Source organism: Thamnophis sirtalis, unplaced genomic scaffold (genome assembly GCF_051295495.1).
Source record: "Thamnophis sirtalis isolate CommonGarterSnake01/CBP01778 unplaced genomic scaffold, rThaSir2_p1.2 scaffold_14, whole genome shotgun sequence".
In the NCBI taxonomy this organism is placed as follows: Eukaryota; Metazoa; Chordata; class Lepidosauria; order Squamata; family Natricidae; genus Thamnophis; species Thamnophis sirtalis.
This window is the reverse complement of record NW_028261394.1, coordinates 5,407,203-5,429,542: the sequence shown is the minus strand read 5'-3', so window position 1 is coordinate 5,429,542 and position 22,340 is coordinate 5,407,203. Positions and strand designations below refer to the sequence as shown.

Below are 22,340 nucleotides of genomic sequence, written 5' to 3'. Positions count from 1 at the left end.
CCCCCTTTTCTCCTCCCTCTCTCTCCTTTTCTCTCTCCTTCTCTCCTTCTCTCACTCTCTCCTCTCTCTATTTCTCTCTCCTCTCCCCCCTTCTCTCCTTCTCTCTCTCTCCTCTTTTTCCCCCGTTCTCTCCTATTTCTCTCTCTGTCTTTCACTCTCCTTGGGGATCCCCATCCTCCCCCCCCCCGCCGCGCCCCATGCCCGGTTCCTCTTTCTCCCTCCCCCCCCCCGCTCCTTCCCAGCAAAGGGAACCCAGAAGCCGCGAGTGGGGAAACTGAGGCCGGGAGGGAGAGGAAGCGCTCCCCTCCCTAAAGCACCCCCAAACCCTTGCGCCACTGCTCGGGGGAGGGAGGTGGGGAGAGAAGACCACGCAGCCTGCCTGTCAGCCAGCCAGCCGCCCCCAGCCCCATCCATTCCGCTTCGAGAGCAGAGAGAGGTGGGGGAGCAAGGGGTTTCTCCCCCCACCCCATCCTCCCTTGCAGGCAAAGCAGGTCCCTGGAGCCCTGCACCTGCCCGAGACCCCATTCTCCTCCCCCCCCCAAAAGGACCCCCGGCCCCCTCCCCATGTCACTCACCGCTGGCCTGGCAATCGGCACACTCGCCGTTCCCTTCGCTTTGCAGCAATTCCAGCAGAGCCGTCTTGTTCCTCTCCTTCGCCATGGTCGGGGTGGGTGGTGGGTGTGAGGGGGGGCAGTGCCGAGCCCGGGTGTCGGTCCCGGTGGAAGGAGGGGAGGGGGCGGCAGAGGCGACCTCCCTCTTCTCCGCCCTGCCCTCTTCGCCTTTGCCCCTAGTGGGTGTCCAGGGGGGGGGGCTGCTTCATTCAGGGAGACCCCCCCCGCCCTCCTTCAAGGGGCCCTGGGGAGCCGGAGGGGAGGGCCAGGAGGGGTCCCTCGGCCGCCCGGCGGCTCAGCATCCCCGCCCGGGCTTGCTGGAGGGAGGCTGGAGGACGGGGGACGGGGTGGGGGGAGGTTCCGCAGGCCGCCAGCCCCGAAGCGGAGCCAGCCAGCAAAAGAGAAAATTCAACCAACTCCGAGACTCTCAACCTTCCCCCCCCCCCCCACCCGCCGCCACAACCCAGGCGCGCACCTATTCGGAGCCCGGCTCGAGCGCGACCCCTGCTGGTCGCCGCGGAGATCGACGGGCCGGCGCCGCAAGCTTCGCTGTCTCTCTCTTCACGCCCCCCCCCCTCCTGCAATCCAGGTGAGACGCGGAGCGCCAGGTTGTCCGCTGGAGAGGCTGCTGCGCCTTTTAGCCCCTCCGGAGAAAGGGAGAAGAAAGAAAGAAAGAAAGAAAGAAAGAAAGAAAGAAAGAAAGAAAGAAAGAAAGAAAGAAAGAAAGAAAGAAAGAAAGAAAGGAAAGAAAGAAAGAAAGAAAGAAAGAAAGAAAGAAAGAAAGAAAGAAAGAAAGAAAGAAAGAAAGAAAGAAAGAAAGAAAGAAAGAAGAAAGAAAGGAAAGAAGGAAAGAAGGAAGGAGGGAGGGAGAGAGAGAGATAGAGAGAAGAAGGAAAGAAAGAATGAAAGAAGGAAAGAAAGGGAGGGAGAGAGAGAAGGAAAGAAATAAAGAAGGGAGGAAGGAAAGGAGGAAGTAAGGAAAGAAGGACAGAAAGAAAGAAGGAAGGAGGGAGGGAGAGAGAGAGCTAGAGAGAAGAAGGAAAAAAATAAAGAAGGAAGGAAAGAAGGAAAAAAGAGAGGGAGAGAGAGAAGGAAAGAAATGAAGGAACGAAGGAAAGGAGGAAGGAAGGAAAGAAGGAAAGAAGGAAGGAGGGAAGGAGAGAGAGAGAGAGAAGGAAAGAAGGAAAGAAGGGAAGGGAGAGAGAGAAGGAAAGAAATAAAGAAGGAAGGAAGAAAAGGAGGAAGGAAGGCAAGAAGGAAAGAAAGAAGGAGGGAGGGAGGGAGAGTGAGAGAAGAAGAAGGAAAGGAAGAAGGAAGGAAGGAAGGAAAGAAGGAGAGAGAGAGAGATCTCCTGTCTTTTTAAGTTGAATCAAGCAGGGCTGGGAAAAGAGAAACCCTTCTGCCACCAAGGCTATAAATTTTGGGGTGAGGTTGGGGGGGGGGAACTGGTGGCAGAAATTTTGACTAGTTCAGAGAACCGGCAAATGCCACCTCTGGCTGGCCCCAGGAGCAGAGTGGGAATGGGGATTTTGCAGTATCCTTCCCCTGCCACGCCCACAGAACCGGTAGTAAAAAAAATGGAATTTCACCACTGGCTTGACCAACCAATAACTACGCTACCTGTGGTCTGTCCTAAGCGTAGTACACAAAATTATCGGCTACAACATTACCTGAGTCTTGCTATATCCTCAAATCCTCTGGGGCAACCATGACCTGGAGAACTGGGAATCTCTACTTTTAACTTAAAAGGAACTGGCAGGAAAGGAAAGGCAGTGAGGAGGGAGAAGGGAGAAAGGCAAACTAAACTGGGACATACATACAAGTTATTAATGGGACTCCGCTCTTAAGTTATTCCACCACATTTAACGCTACCTTTCCTTCTATTTTTAATTCGCCTTCCCTCAATGGAGTTTGATACAGGTGGCTCTTGTGTTTTGACCTACATTTCATCCCGCAAGTCTGCAGGTTAGGTGACTTTCCTGAATAGTTTAACCTGACGGGCTTGTTCCAAAGATTTTTTTTTTTTAAAGCACACGATTGTGCTGCCTTAAAAGAATGTGATTAAAATTCTTATTTTCTTTCTTTTTTTAACAGAATGTTTCTGAACCAGCCGAAATTCTACCCAAGGAGATTCGCTCTTTGACGGATTCTGCACCATAAAAGAACCAGTGGGGCTTTTAAACTATTTCCCTCCCCCCACCCCTTGGAACTGGCCATCGGATTTATTGAACAGTATTTATTGATACGTTTATTGATACAATGTTTATTGAACAATATGTATTGATACAATATTTATTGACCAATATTTATTGATATTTTATTGAACAATATTTATTGAACAATATTTATTGATGCAATATTCATTGAACAATAAATATTGATACAATATTTATTGAACAATGTTTATTGATACAATGTTTATTGATACAATGTTTATTGATACAATATTTATTGAACAATATTTATTGATACAATGTTTATTGATACAATATTTATTGAACAATATTTATTGATACAATATTTATTGAACAATGTGTATTGAATAATATTTATTATACAATATTTATTGAACAATGCTTATTAATACAATATTTATTGAACAATATTTATTGATACAATATTTATTGAACAATGCTTATTAATACAATATTTATTGAACAATATTTATTGATACAATATTTATTGAACAATGCTTATTAATAAAATATTTATTGAACAATATTTATTGATATTTTATTGAACAATATTTATTGAACAATATTTATTGATGCAATATTCATTGAACAATATGTATTGATACAATATTTATTGATACAATGTTTATTGATACAATATTTATTGATACAATATTTATTGAACAATGTTTATTGATACAATGTTTATTGATACAATATTTATTGAACAATATTTATTGATACAATGTTTATTGATACAATATTTATTGAACAATATTTATTGATACAATATTTATTGAACAATGTGTATTGAATAATATTTATTATACAATATTTATTGAACAATGCTTATTAATACAATATTTATTGAACAATATTTATTGATACAATGTTTATTGAACCATATTTATTGAACAATATTTATTGATACAATATTCATTGAACAGTATGTATTGAACAATATTTATTGAACAATATTTATTGATACAATGTTTATTGATACAATATTTATTGAACAATATTGAACAATCCATCTTGTCCCGATTGATGCTGAGTGGCAGGGCCATAATAAAATGAGTCAACCAATAAAATAAAACTGTTGTATGGCTTTATGTAAGTGAAACCATTTTACATGCATAATGTAAAGCTACCAAAAATTCTTTTAAACCATTGCAAATTCATGTTTGGTCCAGTAAAGGAGATGCAGGAAAGCTAAATCAATAAAAGAACTGATCTTCCTATTGTTGCAAACTTATAGGAAATCCATCGCATTGGACCAGGGAGTGTAACGATCAGGAAGAGGGAAAGAGAGCAGCTGAAATTGATCCAAGATACACAGAGTAGTAGCGCCACCGGCTTTTTTTTTCCCTACCGCAAGATTCTCCCTGGTGTCCTCACTTGCATCATTGTGTTTCTCTCAGAACTGGCCTAGCAGCAAACACAACATGATTCAAGATGAGTTCATCCCTTTTTCCTGCTTCCCCATCAGCATTTCTCCCATGAGGAAAGTAATCTGTTAAATTTAATTAATATTACAAGGAAGCCGGTTTGATCTAGTGATTAAGGCACCCGGCTAGAAAGCGGGAGACTTTTGAGTTCCAGTCACACCTTAAGCATGAAAGCAGGCTGGGGCAACTTTCAGCTAATCACCAGGAGACGGTGAGTTCTAGTCCTGCCTTAGGCGCAGAAACTAATAGCGTGACTTTGGGTCAATCACCTAGAGACAGTGAGTTCTAATCCCACTTTAGGCATGAAAGCTAACTGGCCGACTTTAGGCCAATCACCAGGAGACAGTGAGTTCTAGTTCCGCCTTAGCTATGAAAGCCAGCTGGGCAACTTTGGGCCAATCACCAGGAGACAGTGAGTTCTAGTTTCGCCTTAGGCATGAAAATCAGCTGGTTGACTTTGGGCCAATCACTGGGAGACTGGGAGTTCTAGTCCCGCCTTAGCCATGAAAGCCAGCTGGGTGACTGTGGCCAATCACTAGGGGACTGTGAGTTCTGGTCCCACCTTAGTCACGATAGACAGCTGGGTGATCTTGGCCAGTCCCATTCCCTCAGCCCAGCCCACCTCATAAGGTTGTTGTTGTTGTCGTTGTTGTGGAGAAAATAGGAGGAGGGAGGTGTATTGGATATGTTTGCTATCTGGAGTTATTCGTAAAAACAATAAAGGCATAATACAAATCAATCAATCCATCAAATCTAAGCATTGTTCTAAAGCAGAGGGTCTCCCAACTTGGCAGTTTTAAGACTTGTGGTCTTTAATTCCCAGAATTCCCCAGCCAAGTTGTCTGGGGAATTCTGGGAGTTGAAGTCCACAAGCTGGCTGGGGAACTCTGGGAGTTGAAGTCCACAAGCTGGCTGGAGAATTCTGGGAGCTGAAGTCCACAAGCTGGCTGGGGAACTCTGGGAGTTGAAGTCCACAAGCTGGCTAGGGAACTCTGGGAGTTGAAGTCCACAAGCTGGCTGGAGAATTCTGGGAGTTGAAGTCCACAAGCTGGCTGAGGAATTCTGGGAGTTGAAGTCGACAAGCTTGCTGGGGAACTCTGGGAGTTGAAGTCCCACAAGTCTTAAAGCTGCCCGGTTTGGAGACTCCCTGCTCTGAGAGAATGGGAAGGCAGAGAGTCTAACATGTCCCATCAATTAGGGTCTTACATCTGGTGGGACCACCAAAAAGGTCCTTCTTGGGGGTGGCCCCTTTTTTATGGAACGTTTCCCCCAGGAGCACGATTTGCCTCCAACCTGCCAATTTTCTGAAAGGCCCTAAAAATGGGGTTTTTAGGGAACCCCGAATGGAGATGGAGCCGATAAAAGAGACTAATTTGATTGCGTTCCTGCCTTTTTTGGGGGGGGGGAGTCGAAGGGGCCGAGGTGGCGCAGTGAGTGGCCATGTACATCCATTTAATAAATACACAACAAAATGCACGAAAATAAAGGCAGGTTCTCCCCCACATATGGGACGCAGTGGCTCAGTGACTACGATGCTGAGCTTGTCGATCAGAAAGGTCAGCAGTTCGGCGGTTCAAATCCCCAGCGTCGTGTAACCGAGTGAGCTCCCGTGACTTGTCCCAGCTTCTGCCAACCGAGCAGTTCGAAAGCACGTAAAAAATGCAAGTAGAAAAATAGGAACCACCTTTGGTGGGAAGGGAACAGCGTTCCGTGCGCCTTTGGTGTTGAGTCATGCCGGCCACATGACCACAGAGACGTCTTCGGACAGCGCTGGCTCTTCGGCTTTGAAACGGAGATGAGCACCGCCCCCTAGAGTCGGGAAGGAGTAGCACAGATGTGCGAGGGGAACCTTTACCCCCACACGAACGCAAAATCACAAGGCGACCTTTATTGTCTTTTGACACACGTTACCCTCCCATTGGGATAACACAACCACATCAGGGTGGTTGAAGAAGGCGTCTCATTTCATCCTGGCGGCTGCGCTAGAGGGAGGAAAAAAAAAGAGGGAACCCCGAATGGAGATGGAGCCGAGTAGGGAAGAGGTTTGGTCCTTTTTGGGGAGGGGGGGGGAAACAGATCAGATGTGATGCCAGCTGCTTTTTCCCTTTGCGCTTGAACGATGGCAGAGAGAGAGAGACATCTGGATTTTTGTTCCTCCACCTCCTTTGACTGACCTAGGATGGGGAGGGAGGAGGTTTAAGTATTTCTCCTCATTTATTATCCAGGTTGTGGCCAATTAGGCAGCCTTGGTCAAAGGGAGCCATTGTGACGCCTGGATTCTTCCCACCGTTGTTTTGAGTCCCGCGATCTCGCCTGGAGCGGAATTCTCCGCATAATCTTTTAAGAACCAGAAATGTTGTTTATTTTCCCAGGGACAACCAAGAGATGGTCTGCATAGTTTCAGAATGCCTTTCCGCACTCCCCCGCCCTCCACCCCACAATAGCTGTTTCCATAGGCGGTCCTCGATTTATGACAGTTCACTTAGCGACCGCCCAGTTACCACGGCAACTGGAAAAAGGGACTTATCGCCACTTTTCACACGGACGACTCAAAATTCAGATGCCTGGCAAACTGACTTGTATTTTTGATGGTTGCAGTGCCCCCCTGGGGGGGATCATGTGATCTTGTTTTGCGACCTTCTGTCAATCAATCAATCACTCAAACCTTTATTGTCGATGCACATGTGTACAATGTTTTACATATATATAACATTATATATATATATATATATATATATATATATATATATATATATATATATATATATATATATGTTTGTGTGTGCGTGTGTGTGTTTATGTATCTATATCTATCATCTATCTATCTCTATATCTATCTATCTATCTATCTCTATATCTCTATCTCTATCTCTCTATCTCTCTTATCTCTCTTTGTGTGTTGTATTTGTGCTGATAAATAAATAAAGGGAGACTAATATAGATCTATTTCAAGCTATTTAGCTCTCATCAGCTAGCCATACCCTTACTGGGATTCGAACCTGGGCTGTATTACATATTAGGCAGTTAATATGTAACTTATTTAGGCATTAAAAATATTGGGTTTCTGTCTGGATGGCTCTCTTGTGACGAGCCGATGGACAGAGAATGGAAGCAGTGAGCTTCCTCCCATATTTGGGCATACCAGGGGTTGTGACACTAATTACATATATATATGTGTGTGTGTGTGTGTGTGTATAACAAGCAAAGTCAATGGGGAAGCCAAATTTACTTAATAGCCGTGCTACTAACTTAATAATTGCAGTGATTCACTTAGCAACTGTGGCAAGGAAGGTTGTAAAGTTGGGGTAAAGCTCACTTAACAACTGACTTGCTTAACAACAGAAATTTTGGGCCCAATTTTTGTCAAAATTTGAGGGTGCCTTGTGTATTTATCTCACAACGGGCTGTTTTTCATGAAGAACTCCAAGATACATTCCTACAGTTCCCCCAACACAGGTTGTCCTTGTTTAGTGGCCACAATTGGGACCAGAGACTCAGTCATTAAGTGAATCCGCAAGTGGGCTTATGATCAGCTTTCCCCTCTTTTGCTGAATTGTGAAGGTTTTTCCATGGGGGGGAATTGGCTGCAAACTCACTTTTTCACCAACGTCATCCCTATGAACAGCCGCTCACCAAGTCAGTCGCTAAATGAGGACTGCCTCTATACAAACACACTCATACACCTCCTGATGGAACCAGAATCCTGCATGGCTCATTCCTCATTATGAGGACAGAGAAAAAGAAGGCGAAACCTTGAATTAAAAACTCAGTTCAGAGGACCAAAAATCTTACAGCATCACTTCCGATGATTGGCGTACGTTTTTAATATTTCTAATATCAACACAAGTCCAAACATTCTATCCAAAGGCATCGCAATCTTCTTTTCTTTTTTTTAAAGGGAAAAACCATCCCAAAACTACTGAAACAGCTGGAAAACGAACCTCGTCCCCCTTCTAAAGGCCTTCAAATCCACCATTTGCTGAATTTCTGTGACGTTTTTCGAGAATAACTTTCTCTTAAAAGGAAACACAAAGGAGGCCACGTACAATATAAATGGCTGCAGATTCTGGGGTCAGAATTGATGGTCAGGAGGGGTTTTCTTGGACTGTCTGAGGCTGGTCTTTGGGTTTCTCTTCCTTTAGGTCTTTAAACCCCAGTTTTTCCAGGGGCTCTTTGGCCATCAGTTCCCTGGAAGAAATCAAACAAGATCGAATAAATCGTTAAGGCTTCAAAGCTGCACATTTAGCCATGTTCATTTCCACTGTTGAATAATTTAGTTTATCTAAAAGCAAACACACACACACACACACACACATGGCCCAAAGGATTATATTTAGAGTGTGTATGTGTAGGATAAATTCCAGAACTTATATAGAAGGCTCTTGCACGTGGTACAGGACAAGAGAATTTAGCTTCCTACAAATCCCATTTAAATTTACCTTTAATTAATACATTTCTGTTTCTTCTGTGAATAAAAATATAGGTACTTGAAAGTTGGCAGGCAGTGATTCAGAAGGCAGCAACTAGTGATGAGCCGAGGTGGCGCAGTGTTAGGGTGCAGTACTGCAGGCCACTTCAGCTGACTGTTATCTGCAGTTCGGCGGTTCAAATCTCACCGGCTCAAGGTTGACTCAGCCTTCCATCCTTCCGAGGTGGGTAAAAATGAGGACCCAGATTGTTGTTGGGGGTGATATTCTGACTCTGTAAACCGCTTAGAGAGGGCTGAAAGCCCTATGAAGCGGTATATAAGTCTAACTGCTATTGCTATTGCTATAGCAACTATCTAACAACGAAGCACGCTTGCTAAGAGAGTCAATCTTTTTCTTAAAGCAATGTTGGCTTTTTACATCACTATTATTATTATTTCTTTTATTCATTAAACATGAAACTCAGTCAAAAGAACATTCAAAAATGCATCACAAATACCATTGATTAGGGCTAATGGTTGATACGGTTTGCTGCCAGCGTCCTAGGTATCAACCAAGCACCTTCTTAAAATATAAGATGTTCCGAGTAGTGCAGTTTTTGGCAGTTCCGCTGGCGTGGTTTTTTTGTAGAATCAGAATGTTCAAGTCTGATAAATTTAAAATTTCCAAATAGCGAGGTAGCCCTTGGGGTATTGCTCCAAGGGCTCCAATTACAATCGGGACAACACACAATATACTAATACTAATACTAATACTACTATTACTACTAATAATAATAATATTTAAGAATATTAATATTATTATTAATAATAATAATAACAACAATAATAATAATAGTGAATCTTACCAAAGATTAACCACACAATTGTTGTTGTTGTTGTTATTATTATTATTAAAATGTATATGTTGGTGGTATTATTATTATTATTATTATTATTATTATTATTATTATTAAAATGTATATGTCAGTACAACTCACAGTAACTCTGGGCCGCTTGGAGAAGGAGTAACTTTATTCCCCAGAGGGGAAAAAATGCGTCTGCGTGAATTTGCCTTCCTGCCTTGAGATTGCACAGATCCCAGATGTCTGAAGACTTTGTTTAGCCAACCGGGACTCGTGCAGAGCGAGCCAAACACCCATTAACCTCAGCCGTTCTCACCTCTCCATTCGGCATTCGAGGTATTCTTTCGACTCCTGCCTGCACAATCCATTCTCAAAGTTATTGGCCCGCAGACACTTCATGAATTTTTCTTTGAAAAGTGTACATTCTCCTGCACAAAAACAAAACAGGACGAAAACCTCACCCTTTTCTGTTTGTCTTCGTTTGGAAGAAAAAGTACAAGAAGCCTGGAATTCAGATTGATCCCCAAAAGAGCCGTGTATGCCAAAGGCAGGAGGAGGAGTCTGGGAAAAGGATGAAAGTTCTACAGTTCATCGACAAATGCGCGCTCGACAAAAGCGCTCCCGACGAAACCGCGACGAGAAAAGTTCTAAATCGCACCGACGAATGAGCGCAGAAGCGCGCCGACAACAGTGCGCCGACAGAAGCATGCTCTAAACCTAACCCTAAACCTAACCCTGAACTTAAACCTGAACCTAACCCTGAACCTAACCCTAAACCTAAACCTAACCCTAAACCTAACCCTAAACCTAACCCTGAACCTAACCCTAAACCTAACCCTGAACTTAAACCTGAACCTAACCCTAAACCTAACCCTGAACCTAACCCTAAACCTAACCCTGAACCTAACCCTAAACCTAACCCTGAATCTAACCCTGAACCTAACCCTAAACCTAACCCTAAACCTAACCCTAAACCTAACCCTGAACTTAAACCTGAACCTAACCCTAAACCTAACCCTAAACCTAACCCTAAATCTAACCCTGAACCTAACCCTAAACCTAACCTTAAACCTAACCCTGAATCTAACCCTGAACTTAAACCTGAACCTAACCCTAAACCTAACCCTAAACCTAACACTAAACCTAACCCTGAACCTAACCCTAAACCTAACCCTGAATCTAACCCTGAACCTAACCCTAAACCTAACCCTAAACCTAACCCTAAACCTAACCCTGAACTTAAACCTGAACCTAACCCTAAACCTAACCCTAAACCTAACCCTAAATCTAACCCTGAACCTAACCCTAAACCTAACCCTAAACCTAACCCTAAACCTAACCCTGAACTTAAACCTGAACCTAACCCTAAACCTAACCCTAAACCTAACCCTGAATCTAACCCTGAACCTAACCCTAAACCTAACCCTAAACCTAACCCTGAACCTAACCCTAAACCTAACCCTGAACCTAACCCTGAACTTAAACCTGAACCTAACCCTAAACCTAACCCTAAACCTAACCCTGAATCTAACCCTGAACCTAACCCTAAACCTAACCCTAAACCTAACCCTGAACCTAACCCTAAACCTAACCCTAAACCTAACCCTGAACCTAACCCTGAACCTAACCCTGAACTTAAACCTGAACCTAACCCTAAACCTAACCCTAAACCTAACCCTGAACCTAACCCTGAACCTAACCCTAAACCTAACCCTAAACCTAACCCTGAACCTAACCCTAAACCTAACCCTGTACCTAACCCTGAACCTAACCCTTACCTTAACTGAAATCGCGTTTCTGTCGGCACGTTGTCGGCGCGCTGTTGTCGGCGCGTTGATGACGTCGTGGTTCTCACACCACAGTTTTGTTGCCGCACTTTTGTCGTGCGCGCATTTGTCGGGTCACAAAGTTCTAGGACAGAGGAAAAGAAGGAACTAGAAGGGACATGATAGCAGTCTTCCGATATTTGAGGGGCTGCCAGAAAGAAGAGGGAGGGTCAACCTATTCTCCAAAGCACCTGGAGGCAGGACAAGAAGGAATGGATGGAAATGAAACAGTAAATACTAACAGAGTTGGAAGGGGCCTTGGAGGTCATTTAGTCCAACCCCTTGCTCACACACGGCAAGGTACTAGGGATTTGAACCACCAAACTGCCGGACCTTCCTGATCGACAAGCTCAGTGTCTTAGCCACTGAACCACCCAGTCAGGCTACCTAGTTACTGATCAAGGAGAGAAGCAAGCGAGAACTAAAGAGGAATTTCCTAACGATTGGTCAGTGGAACCACTTGCCTCCAGAAGTTGTGGGTGCTCCATCACTGGATGTTTTCAAGAAGAAGTTGGATAATTATTTGTCTGAAGTGGTGTAGGGTCTCCTGCTAAGCAGGGGGTTGGACTAGAAGACCTCCAAGGTCCCTTCCAACTCTGTTTATTCTATATTCTATTTCACAAAAACTATGGCTGACTAAAAATGTTCACCCCAAACTTCACCGTGGCTCATCCTGAGATGCGACTCTTTCTTTTGACACAACTGAGCCCAAAATTTATGTCGCTAAGTGAGACATCGGCTAAGTTTTGCCCCATTTTACGACTTTCCTCGCTGGGGTTTTTAAGTGAATCACCGCAGTTGTTAAATTAGTGATGCCAGTCAATCTGGCTTCCCCGTTGACTTCGCTGGTCAGAAGGTCTCAAAGAGGGCATCGCGTGACCCTGGGACACTGCGATCGTCATAAGTGTGAGTCGGTTGGTGAGCGTCCGAATGTAAATCACGTGACCATGGGAGAAATGCTGCAACGGTCGTAAAGTATGAAGAATGGTCACTTTTTTCAGCTCGAACGGTCACTAAGGGAACTGTTGTAAGTCGGGACTGCCTGTAGTATTTTTCAAAGTTGGCCACTTTAAATGTGTATGGACTTCAACTCCCAGAATTCCCAAGCCAACATGGCTGACTAGAGAATTCTGGGAGTTGAAGTCCACACGTCTTAAAGCCACCGAGACATCCTGTGTATATATATATAGAGAGAGGGTGGCGACGTTCTACATTTGCCACCTCTATGGTGGGCGTTCTCATCGCTGGGGGAGTCTGTTGAAAGAAGAGCCGCGCATGCGCACTCCCCCCACCCCTCACCGAAATGATCCAAGGGGAAGGCGCCCTTGTCCGGCGCCCTCGGCTTGAAGCTCTTCGACCCGAAAACCATGGTAGACATGATGACGGAGACGGATGAACCGGCGGGGCGAAGCCCGACGCTGCCTACGATCGCGGTTCTCCCCCACTTCCGGAATGAGGGGGCCCAGCCCAGACCTGGCAGCGGAGCACCGAGTTAGGCCAGGCCAGGCCGAAGCAGAGGAAAGCCGAGCGAATCGAGCGGGAGACGCTCACCCCGCCCCTTTCGAACGCTGGCGGGGAACTGAGCACCGATCGGGCGCCAAGTGCGCAGAGATGCTGGCTGGTAGGATGGCTTGGTAGGTTGCAGCAAAAAGGGACAGAGAAGAGCAGAATAGAAAAGGAAAGAAAAGAACAGAATGGAACAGAATAGAAAAGAACAAAAGAAAAGAATAGAAAAGAACAAAACAGAAAAAGAAAGAACAACAGAAAAGAACAAAACAGAAAAAAGAGAAAAATAGAAAATAGAAAATAGAAAAAGAAAGAAAAGAATAGAAAAGAACAGAATGGAACAGAACAAAAGAAAAGAATAGAAAAGGAAAGAAAAGAACAGAATGGAACAGAACACAAAAGAACAAAAGAAAAGAATAGAAAAGAACAAAATAGAAAAAGAAAGAATAGAAAAGAACAGAAAAGAACAAAACAGAAAAAAGAAAAGAACAAAAAAGAACAAAATAGAAAAAGAAAGAAAAGAATAGAAAAGAACAGAATGGAACAGAACAAAAGAAAAGAAAAGAAAAGAATGGAACAGAACAGAAAAGAACAAAAGAAAAGAACAGAAAAGAACAAAACAGAAAAAGACAGAAAAGAAGAAAAGAATAGAAAAGGACAGAAAAGAACAAAATAGAAAAGGAAAGAAAGGAATAGAAAAGGACAGAAAAGAACAAAAGAAAAGAATAGAAAAGGACAGAAAAGAACAAAATAGAAAAGGACAGAAAAGAACAAAAGAAAAGAATAGAAAAGGACAGAAAAGAACAAAATAGAAAAGAACAGAACAGAAAAAAAAGAAAAGAACAAAATAGAAAAGGACAGAAAAGAACAAAAGAAAAGAAAAGCACAGACCAGCCAGAGAAACCACAATGGGGTGGGCTGGATAAGCAAAAATGCTCCTCAATCCTTTTGCACCCGTCACCCAAGGAGTCTGCTGAGCAAAGATAGGCTTTTCCTGGAGGAAGCTATTTTTTGCAACAAGCCACAAGGACAGGGGATGGGAGACCCTGTCCAGATGTTGGACCTGGGCAGAGGGTGTCACTTTATAACACACCCTTTTAAATTCCCACCTGGCTTACCTACCTACCACATCTGTCTGTCTCTGTCTATCCACCTACTTTACCTATTTATATCATATATCAATATTTGTCTGTCTGTCTATCTACCTACCTTACCTATCTATCTATATCATATATCAATATTATCTAATTTCCTAATTTGACAACTGCAACGATTCACTTAACAACTGTGGCAAGAAAGGTCGTAATGTGGGGCAAATCTCACTTAACAACCATTTCACATAGCCATGGAAGTTTGGGGTAATCGTGGTCGTAAGTCGAGGACTCCCTGTAATGATTTAAGAGTGGTCATATTTCTTTTTCGCCTCGGTGACAATTACGGAGAAACAATAGTGAGTTATAAACCCATTTTGTTGGCGTGACCACAAGATATAAAATAATCTCTCCTGGCCTCCTTTTGTTTGTGCTTCTGATGGCTTCCTTATTCTGCCTCTTGCTATTGTTAAATGGGAAACAACACCTGGATGGTTATATAACCACTGGCTGGAAATATGAATCTGTATTATGTTGTGGCAGGGAGCGTGAAAAATAGGCTTTGTTGGGATTGTGTGAATAAAGGACTCTTCGTGGTAACGCAAACAAAAACCTCTTGATCCAACTTGTTTTCCCCATCACGTGACTTGAGCTGCGGCGAAAGAAGAATATGAAACGAGAAATATTTTCCGCTCTAGATGGTCCACCCAACTTCAAACTGGACATCTTAAAAGATTTACAGAGTTGGAAGGGACCTTGTAGGTCATCTAGTCCAACCCGCCCAAGCAGGAGACCCTACTCCATTTCGGACAGATGACAGTCAAGTCTTGAAAGCCTCCAATGATGAAGCTCCCACAACTTCTGAAGGCAACTTCTGTTTCACTGATTAATTGTTCTCCCTGTCAGAAAATTTCTCCTTATTTCCAGTTTGAATCTCCCCTTGATCAGTTTCCATCCATTATTGTCCAGTCTTCAGGTGCCTTGGAGAATAGCTTGACCCCCTCCTCTCTGTGGCAGCCCCTCAAATATTGGAAGGCTGCTCTCCTGTCTCCCCTGGTCCTTCTCTCCACTAGACTAGCCAGGCCCAGTTCCTGCAACCGTCCATTGTATGTTTTAGCTCCAGGCCTTTGATCATCTTAGATAGATTTGGATTAACGGAGTTGGAAGGGACCTTGTAGGTCATCTAGTGCAAATCACCCCCTGCCCAAGCAGGAGACCCTACCCCGTTTCTGACCGATGGCAGTCCAGTCTCTTCTTGAAAGCTTCCAGTGATGAAGTCCCTACAACTTCCGAAGGCAACTTCTGTTCCATGGGTTGATTGCTCTTATCGGCAGAAAATTCCTCCTTATTTCCAAGTTGAAACTCTTCTTGTTCGGTTTCCATGCATTATTCCTTGTCTGGCCTTCGGGTGCTTTGGAGAATAGCTTGAACCCCCTCCTCTCTGTGGCAGACCCTCAAATATTGGAAGACTGCTATCATGTCTCCCCTGGTCCTTCTGTTCACTAGACCAGCCATGCCATCTAAAACAAGGTCTTTGGATGATTCTGTAAAGGTTGTTGAAATGCACTTAAAACCATTGCAAGAAGGGCAATCAAATCAGCGAGTGGAAGCTTGAGCAACAATTCCCATCTTCCCCAGCCACTGGTGACGCAAATAATGGATATTTTAGAGCATTGGGACTTTGGTTCTATTCATTTATTTGTATCCCACCTTTATTAGTTTTACAAATAAGATGGTGAACATGTTCAACGTGCCTTCCTCATTCTGTTTTTTCCCCACAACAACCTTGTGAGGTGGGCTGGGCTGAGAGAGGGACTGGCCCAAGGTCGCCCAGCTGGCTTTCATGGCTAAGGCGGGACTAGAACTCTCTTGCCCCCTGGTGTTTGGCCCCAAGTCACTTAGCTGGTGATCTGAGGGCTTTCCTGGCTAAGGCAGAACTAGAATTTACCGTCTCCTGTTGATTATCCCAAAGTCGCCCAGCTGGCTTTCATGGCTAAGGCAGGACTAGAACTCTCTGTCCCCTGGTGTTTGGCCCAAAATCAACTGGTGATTTGGGGGCTAAGGCAGGAGTTGAACTCACCGTCTCTTGATTTGTAACCTGGTGTCTTAACTACTAGGCCAAACTAGTTGATAAGACAAGAGTGTCACACTCCAGAGGTAGGTCCTCCAGATGTTGCTTCACTCCAACGTCCATCAGCCACACCACAAATGGTGAGGGATTTATAGGAGGTACATCGATAGGTGGCCATAAGGATCTCCAACTTTGATTTAGCTTGGTCACTCAGCCCCATGGGCTTGTGAGTTGTGTAAAGCCAGAGTTAAAGAAAGTTGGGCACACAAACATGTTATAGATGATAGATAGATAGATAGATAGATAGATAGATAGATAGATAGATAGATAGATAGATAGATAGATAGATAGATAGATATAGATAGATTGATAGATAGATACATACATACATACAGAGAGAGATAGATAGATAGATAGATAGATAGACAGACAGACAGACAGACAGATAGATAGATAGATAGATAGATAGAAGAGATAGAATATAGATAGATAAGATAGATAGAAGATAGAGATAGAAGATAGATAGATAGATAGATAGATAGATAGATAGATAGATAGATAGATATAGATGATAGAGATAGATACATACATACATACAGAAATAGATAGATAGATAGAAGATAGAGATAGAAGATAGATGGATGGATAGATAGATATACAGAAATAGATAGATAGATAGGTAGATAGATAGATAGATAGATAGATAGAAGATGGATAGATAGATAGATATACAGAAATAGATAGATAGATAGATAGATAGATAGATAGATAGATAGATAGATAGATAGATAGATAGATAGATAGAGATAGAAGATAGATAGATAGATGAAGTGAACAGCATCGAGCAAGCCCTGACAGATTTAATCCCTAATCTTAATAATTTGCAGAGACATGAAGGAATGTACTCTGATCTCCGGCACTCTCTGGTCATTAATCTGTGTTTTTTTGTTAATTTAGTAATGCACCAGAGGAACTCAATGAAAACCTCTGACGAATGGTATTTTGGGGGGATAATCATTTGGAGGATGCTAAACTTTGGGGAATCTTTGGATAATTTTGGGCTAATTGTCTCCAGAATTACGAAGTTTACGCACAAGCCAGGAGTGAAAATGTGGCTGAAATCACACACAAAACTGAAAAAAATGTCACCAATCTATTGCTGTTTTCCTCTCTCCCGGAATAGACGTCCTGCCTAAAATTGTCAGTTAATATTTGGTACTCGTGTGTGGTAAGATTCTGTCTGTCTGTCTGTCTGTCTATTTATCCATCTATATTTATCTACTGTATCCATCCATCCATTAATCCATATCTATCTATCTATCTAATCTATATCTATCTGGCTGTATATCTATCTATCTATCTATCTATCTATCTATCTATCTATCTATCTATCTATCTATCTATCTAATCTATATCTATCTGTCTGACTGTATCCAATCCTATCTATCTATCTTATCTATCTAAGATTCTGTCTGTCTGTCTATTTATCCATCTATATTTATCTACTGTATCTATCCAACCATCCATATCTATCTAATCTATAGCTATCTGTCTGTCTGTATCCAATCTAATCTATCTATCTAATCTATCTATCTATCTATCTATCTATCTATCTATCTATCTATCTATCTAATCTATATCTCTGACTGTATCCAATCTTATCTATCTATCTATCTATCTATCTATCTATCTATCTATCTATCTATCTATCTATCTAATCTATTTATCTACCTAGCTATCTATCTAATCTTATCTAATCGCTCTCTATTTACTATCTATCTAATCTATCTAATCAAGCTATCTCTATTTACTATCTATCTAATCAATCTCTATCTAATCTATCTATATCTAATCAATTACCTAAGATAGATCATCTAGGTGATATATTATCATCTACCTACTTATATCATTATCTATCAAGCATATGTATCTTCTTTCTTTCTTTCTTTCTTTCTTTCTTTCTTTCTTTCTTTCTTTCTTTCATCACGCTAGCTCTCTGACTTATTTACATTTGTTCCTTACATAACAATATATTTTAGTCCACTTTAATGTATATTTTTTTTAAAGCAAGTTTGCCAAAAACAATTTGGAGAGCTGCATTCATCCACCCTCTTCCAGCTTCATCGATCCCGCCCAGAGCCCTTTATTTTTATTGCCATCCGCACAATAAAACCGCCCAAAGATTTTTATTTTTTATTCTTTACAAAGTCTCATCAAGCGACCGTCGGAGCCAGAAGACCTCACCGGATAAAAATCCCAACAATGGTTCACCATTAGGAGGGAGCGAAGAAAAAAGGGCGTGTGGAAAACCTCTTTTTGATTTTTCCACGGGGGCCCCAGGCAAATATTAACCTTTGTGGTGACAAGAAAAACGCCTACAAGACAAATCCGAGCGCACAAAAACTTGGAGCACAAAAGAGCCCATGAAGAGAAGAGGAAAAAAAAAAATCCTCCATCGTGGATGGAAAGAAGAAAAGTCATTAACTTTTTCTCCTTTTCTTTCTTTCTTTTTTTTGAACCGTACACCTGCTTAGCTCTGCTGATGAAATTCTCACCCCGCTGTGGTTTGACAGGAAAGAGATGCTTAATAGCTCAGGTTTGACTGAGATTAATCTCTCGGCTTTCGAGAATTGTCTTTAAAAATGGTTTACAATACACACGCCTAAGCCAGCCCCACATTTTTTAACCAAACACGTTAGGCTTAAGCGTAAAGCACTAATCACAGGAACGAAGAGCTCGGCTGTCAAGTTGTACTTGTGGTTAAGACACAAGGCACATCCTTCATTTTCTAAGCTGACCTGCCTTCAGGCAGGGCCCAGGTATGTCGCTGACAGTTATTAATCCCTTGGGGGGAAGATGCACCAGCTTTCCCATCGTGAGTGGAGGAAGGAGCGTTGAAAAATACGATGGCTGAGATTTTTTTAAGAAAGCAAATTTATTTTACTGTATGCAACTAAGGGGTGGGGGAATTCTACCCCTGTAACTGTATTCACAATGCACTGTTAGTTGGAGGAGGAGAAGATGATGATGATGATGATGATGATGATGATGATGATGATGATGATGATGATGATAATTTAAAAGTTAAAAATTGACAAAATCACCATCAGTCAAATGCAAAAAGCCGCACTGCTTGGATCTGCACGCATATTACGAAAATACGTTACGACGTCCTAGGCCCCTGGGTGGGGCCCGACTAGTAACCAATGCCAAATCCGGCGAAACAACTGGCCGCTGTGGTACAATTGTGTAATAATAATAATAATAGATCCTTGCTGCTCTCTGAGCTTGGCTGTTTTGTACTAAGCATTTCATGACCCATCTAGGTAATATCATCAATGCTAGAAGGGAGTGGAATTTATGGAGAGGAGGAGGAGAAGGCGAAGAAGAAAAAGAAGAAGGAGGAGGAGGAGGAGAAATGTAATAATAATAATAATAATAATAATAATAATAATAACAACAACAACAACAATAATAATATGGGATCCTTGGTGCTCTCTGAGCTTGGCTGTTTTGTACTAAGCGTTTCATGACCCAACTAGGTAACATCATCAATGCCAGAAGGGAGTGGGATTTATGGAGAAGAGGAGGAGAATGTGAATGTGAATGTGAAGAAGAAGAAGAAGAAGAAGAAGAAGAAGAAGAAGAAGAAGAAGAAGAAGAAGAAGAAGAAGAAGAAGAAGAAATATAATAATAATAATAACAACAACAATAATATGAGGTCCTTGGTGCTCTCTGAGCTTGGTTATTCTGTTCTAAACCTTTCCTGACCCAACTAGGCAACATCCTCAGTGCTAGAAGGGCTTGGGGTTTGTGGAGAGGAGGAAGAGGAGGAGACCTATGAACTTCAACTCCCAGAATTCCCCAGCCGGCTATGAAATAGAAAGAGAGTCCAGGGTACGTTTTCTTAGCAGAAGATCAATTCTGAAAGCTCTTGGACACACACGGATGGGAGAAAGCCACCCTTGGGGCAGAAAAACCAAAGACACATCTTGACTGTGTTCGACCAGAGAAGCACGTAGACCTGTGAACCCAACAGAAGCGACTTGCGTCACTGGTTCATTCCCACCCCTGTTCTCAGCAAGCCGTGACTTTTGTACAACATAGTTTCAGCTTGCAAATGGAAAACATGCTGTCAATAGTGGGCAGAGGGCCAACCTCGGTGGGCAATGGCACACATACCTTTGGGGACCTGAGGTGTGTCTCTGTACAGCAATAATCCCTTGGGATAATAAATGTCAACTCAGCCTGGCATTTAAACACAGAAAGAGGGAGGGAGGGGGGAGAGGGAGATGGTTCACCATCAGCTAATGCTACTGCAAAGAAGTTCTGGTTTTGGTTTGTCCAGAGTGGCGCAGGGCCGCCGTGATGGCGAACTTATGGCGCGCTTGCTCGAAGTGGCATGCAGAGCCGTATCGCCTGGCACCGTGGCACGACAAAACCGTGCTCGTCAAAATAGCGGTGATAAAATCGCGTCGCTAAAGCCACGACGTCATCACCGTGCGCGTCATCACCGCCGCGACAACAGCGCGGCAACAGAAGGGCGCTTTAAAACGGCGCCGCGGCAGAAAGCCGATTTCAATCAAGGTAAGGGTTAGGATTAGGTTTAGGGGTTTGTTTTAGGGTTTGTTTTAGGGTTAGGGTTAGGTTTAGCGTTAGGTTTAGGGTTAGGTTTAGGGTACTGAGTGCTTGGGAATGCGCGGATTTGCCCTCCGCGATTATGTCATCGCGGTAGGGTAGGGTTTTTCCTTAGCGCTTCGAACGGCGCGAATTAGTCTTCGCGCTTATGTCTCCGTGGATAAGGGCTTCGCGGATTTGTGGTGGAACCGCCTGGCACATGCGCCGTCACCCGTTCCTCTTCCAGGTCTCTGGCATTGCATAAGCATGCAAAGATTAGCTAGCCTTTGTGCATGCAGCAGTGCCAGAAACAAAGAAGAGCTGAGGTTCTGTTTTCCGGAGTGAGCGTGCGTGCCGGCCGGCCAGCTGATCGGCGTGTGCGCCTGCGCGGCAATAACTGGAAGATTTGCTGGTGGAAACCAGAAGTTCATTTTCCAGAACCCCTTTTATTAATTTGCTGTGAATTCTGCTCATTCACCTCCAGCAAAGTCTTTCGAGGGAGGATTTACGGTCACAGACTTTATCTGGCTTGGAGAGCTGCCAGGACGATATCTGCAGAACTTGGCAAGGAGTCTCGGAGAGTCACAAACCAATTAAGCGAACTAATTATCTCCTGCAAACTCCACTCCCCTTTCGCTCCTCTTTGATTTCCTCTGGGAGGGGCCATTCATCGTCCACCTGTGGCCTTACTCCCAAGTCGACCCCTGTTCTTTAGCTGCTCCCTTCGTCTGGCAACTCTGCGCATGCACACACTGGGAACAGGCTCCAGCTGTTCTTCTGCCTCATTGATGTCTGACTCCGAAGGCAGCTGATAACTGTCAGACGGCCCTGGCCCCCTCTCTGCCTCCGACACAGAGCCCTCATCGGAGCCTTCCCCAGACTCCAGGACTGGCCCATCTTCCTCCCCAACCCTCCTCACTGTCCGAATCTGCTGCCAGCTTCCCTGGCGGGCCTCAATACTTTTGCTTCTTTCAAGAGAGAAGAGAATTTAGATGAAAATTTGCCGGAATTGGGTCTCGTCTGTCTTATGTCTATTTTCATTTGCCTTGTACAATACCAATCTTCTGGCTCATTGCTCCTTTGGTTACCCCAAGATGGAATTTTGGGGAACTGCTGATGAATGATTCCAGACTTTGAAAAAATATACAACGCCAGGAATTCGGTTGGTCTGCATTCTTTGCAAAGCTGCAAGCAGGACAGGCAGAGGGTCTGCCCTCTGATTTCAACTCTTGATGAAATATTTCCAGTCGAGCATCACAAAGAAATATATTCTGCCTGGTCGGAGCACCTACTGCAGAGAAGAAGTCGGAGGCCACCACCAACCTGCCAGGTGAAGAAAATCGACAAAAATGTTAAGTTGAAGGGTTGAGACTTGCAGTGAAATCCACCCAGGTTTGTGACAAGCCATAACACTGCTTCAACCCAATATGATCCATTATTTATTTCATTTCTATTTACTAGGAACATTTATATGACTGCCCAATATACCCACGAACATCTGGACAGCTTACAGATATGCAGTAAATACCAATAGTGCTTAGACCTAGACGTATATACCGCTTCACAGTGCTTGCCAGCTCTCTCTAAGTGGTTTACCGAGTCAGCCTCTTTCCCCCAACAATCTGGGTCCTCATTTTACCCACTTCGGAAGGCTGGAAGGCTGAGCCAGTCAGGATCGAAGTCCAGGCTGTGAGCATAATTGCCCTGCAATACTGCATTCTAATC

General features: G+C 43.4%; 2 protein-coding genes across 2 annotated transcripts in view; both read right to left on the bottom strand.

Annotated features, from left to right (window-relative positions):
* The window catches only part of ADAP1 (ArfGAP with dual PH domains 1), a 31,864-nt gene extending 30,891 nt beyond the window's left edge, over window positions 1-973 (bottom strand). Inside the window, exon 1 of the mRNA XM_087729518.1 lies at window positions 576-973. Within this exon, the coding sequence (XP_087585644.1) occupies window positions 576-660 (85 nt within the window). The 5' untranslated portion in view covers window positions 661-973. The remainder of the gene's footprint in view (window positions 1-575) is intronic.
* Window positions 974-8,033: 7,060 nt separating this feature from the next.
* On the bottom strand, window positions 8,034-12,797 carry COX19 (cytochrome c oxidase assembly factor COX19). The gene is made up of 3 exons (XM_087701779.1): window positions 12,630-12,797; window positions 9,821-9,932; window positions 8,034-8,421 (listed from the first exon to the last, which is right to left on the bottom strand). The coding sequence occupies exons 1-3, from the start codon at window positions 12,706-12,708 to the stop codon at window positions 8,319-8,321; spliced, it is 294 nt and encodes a 97-aa protein (XP_087557905.1). The 5' UTR covers window positions 12,709-12,797; the 3' UTR covers window positions 8,034-8,318.
* Between the last annotated feature and the right edge of the window lie 9,543 nt (window positions 12,798-22,340).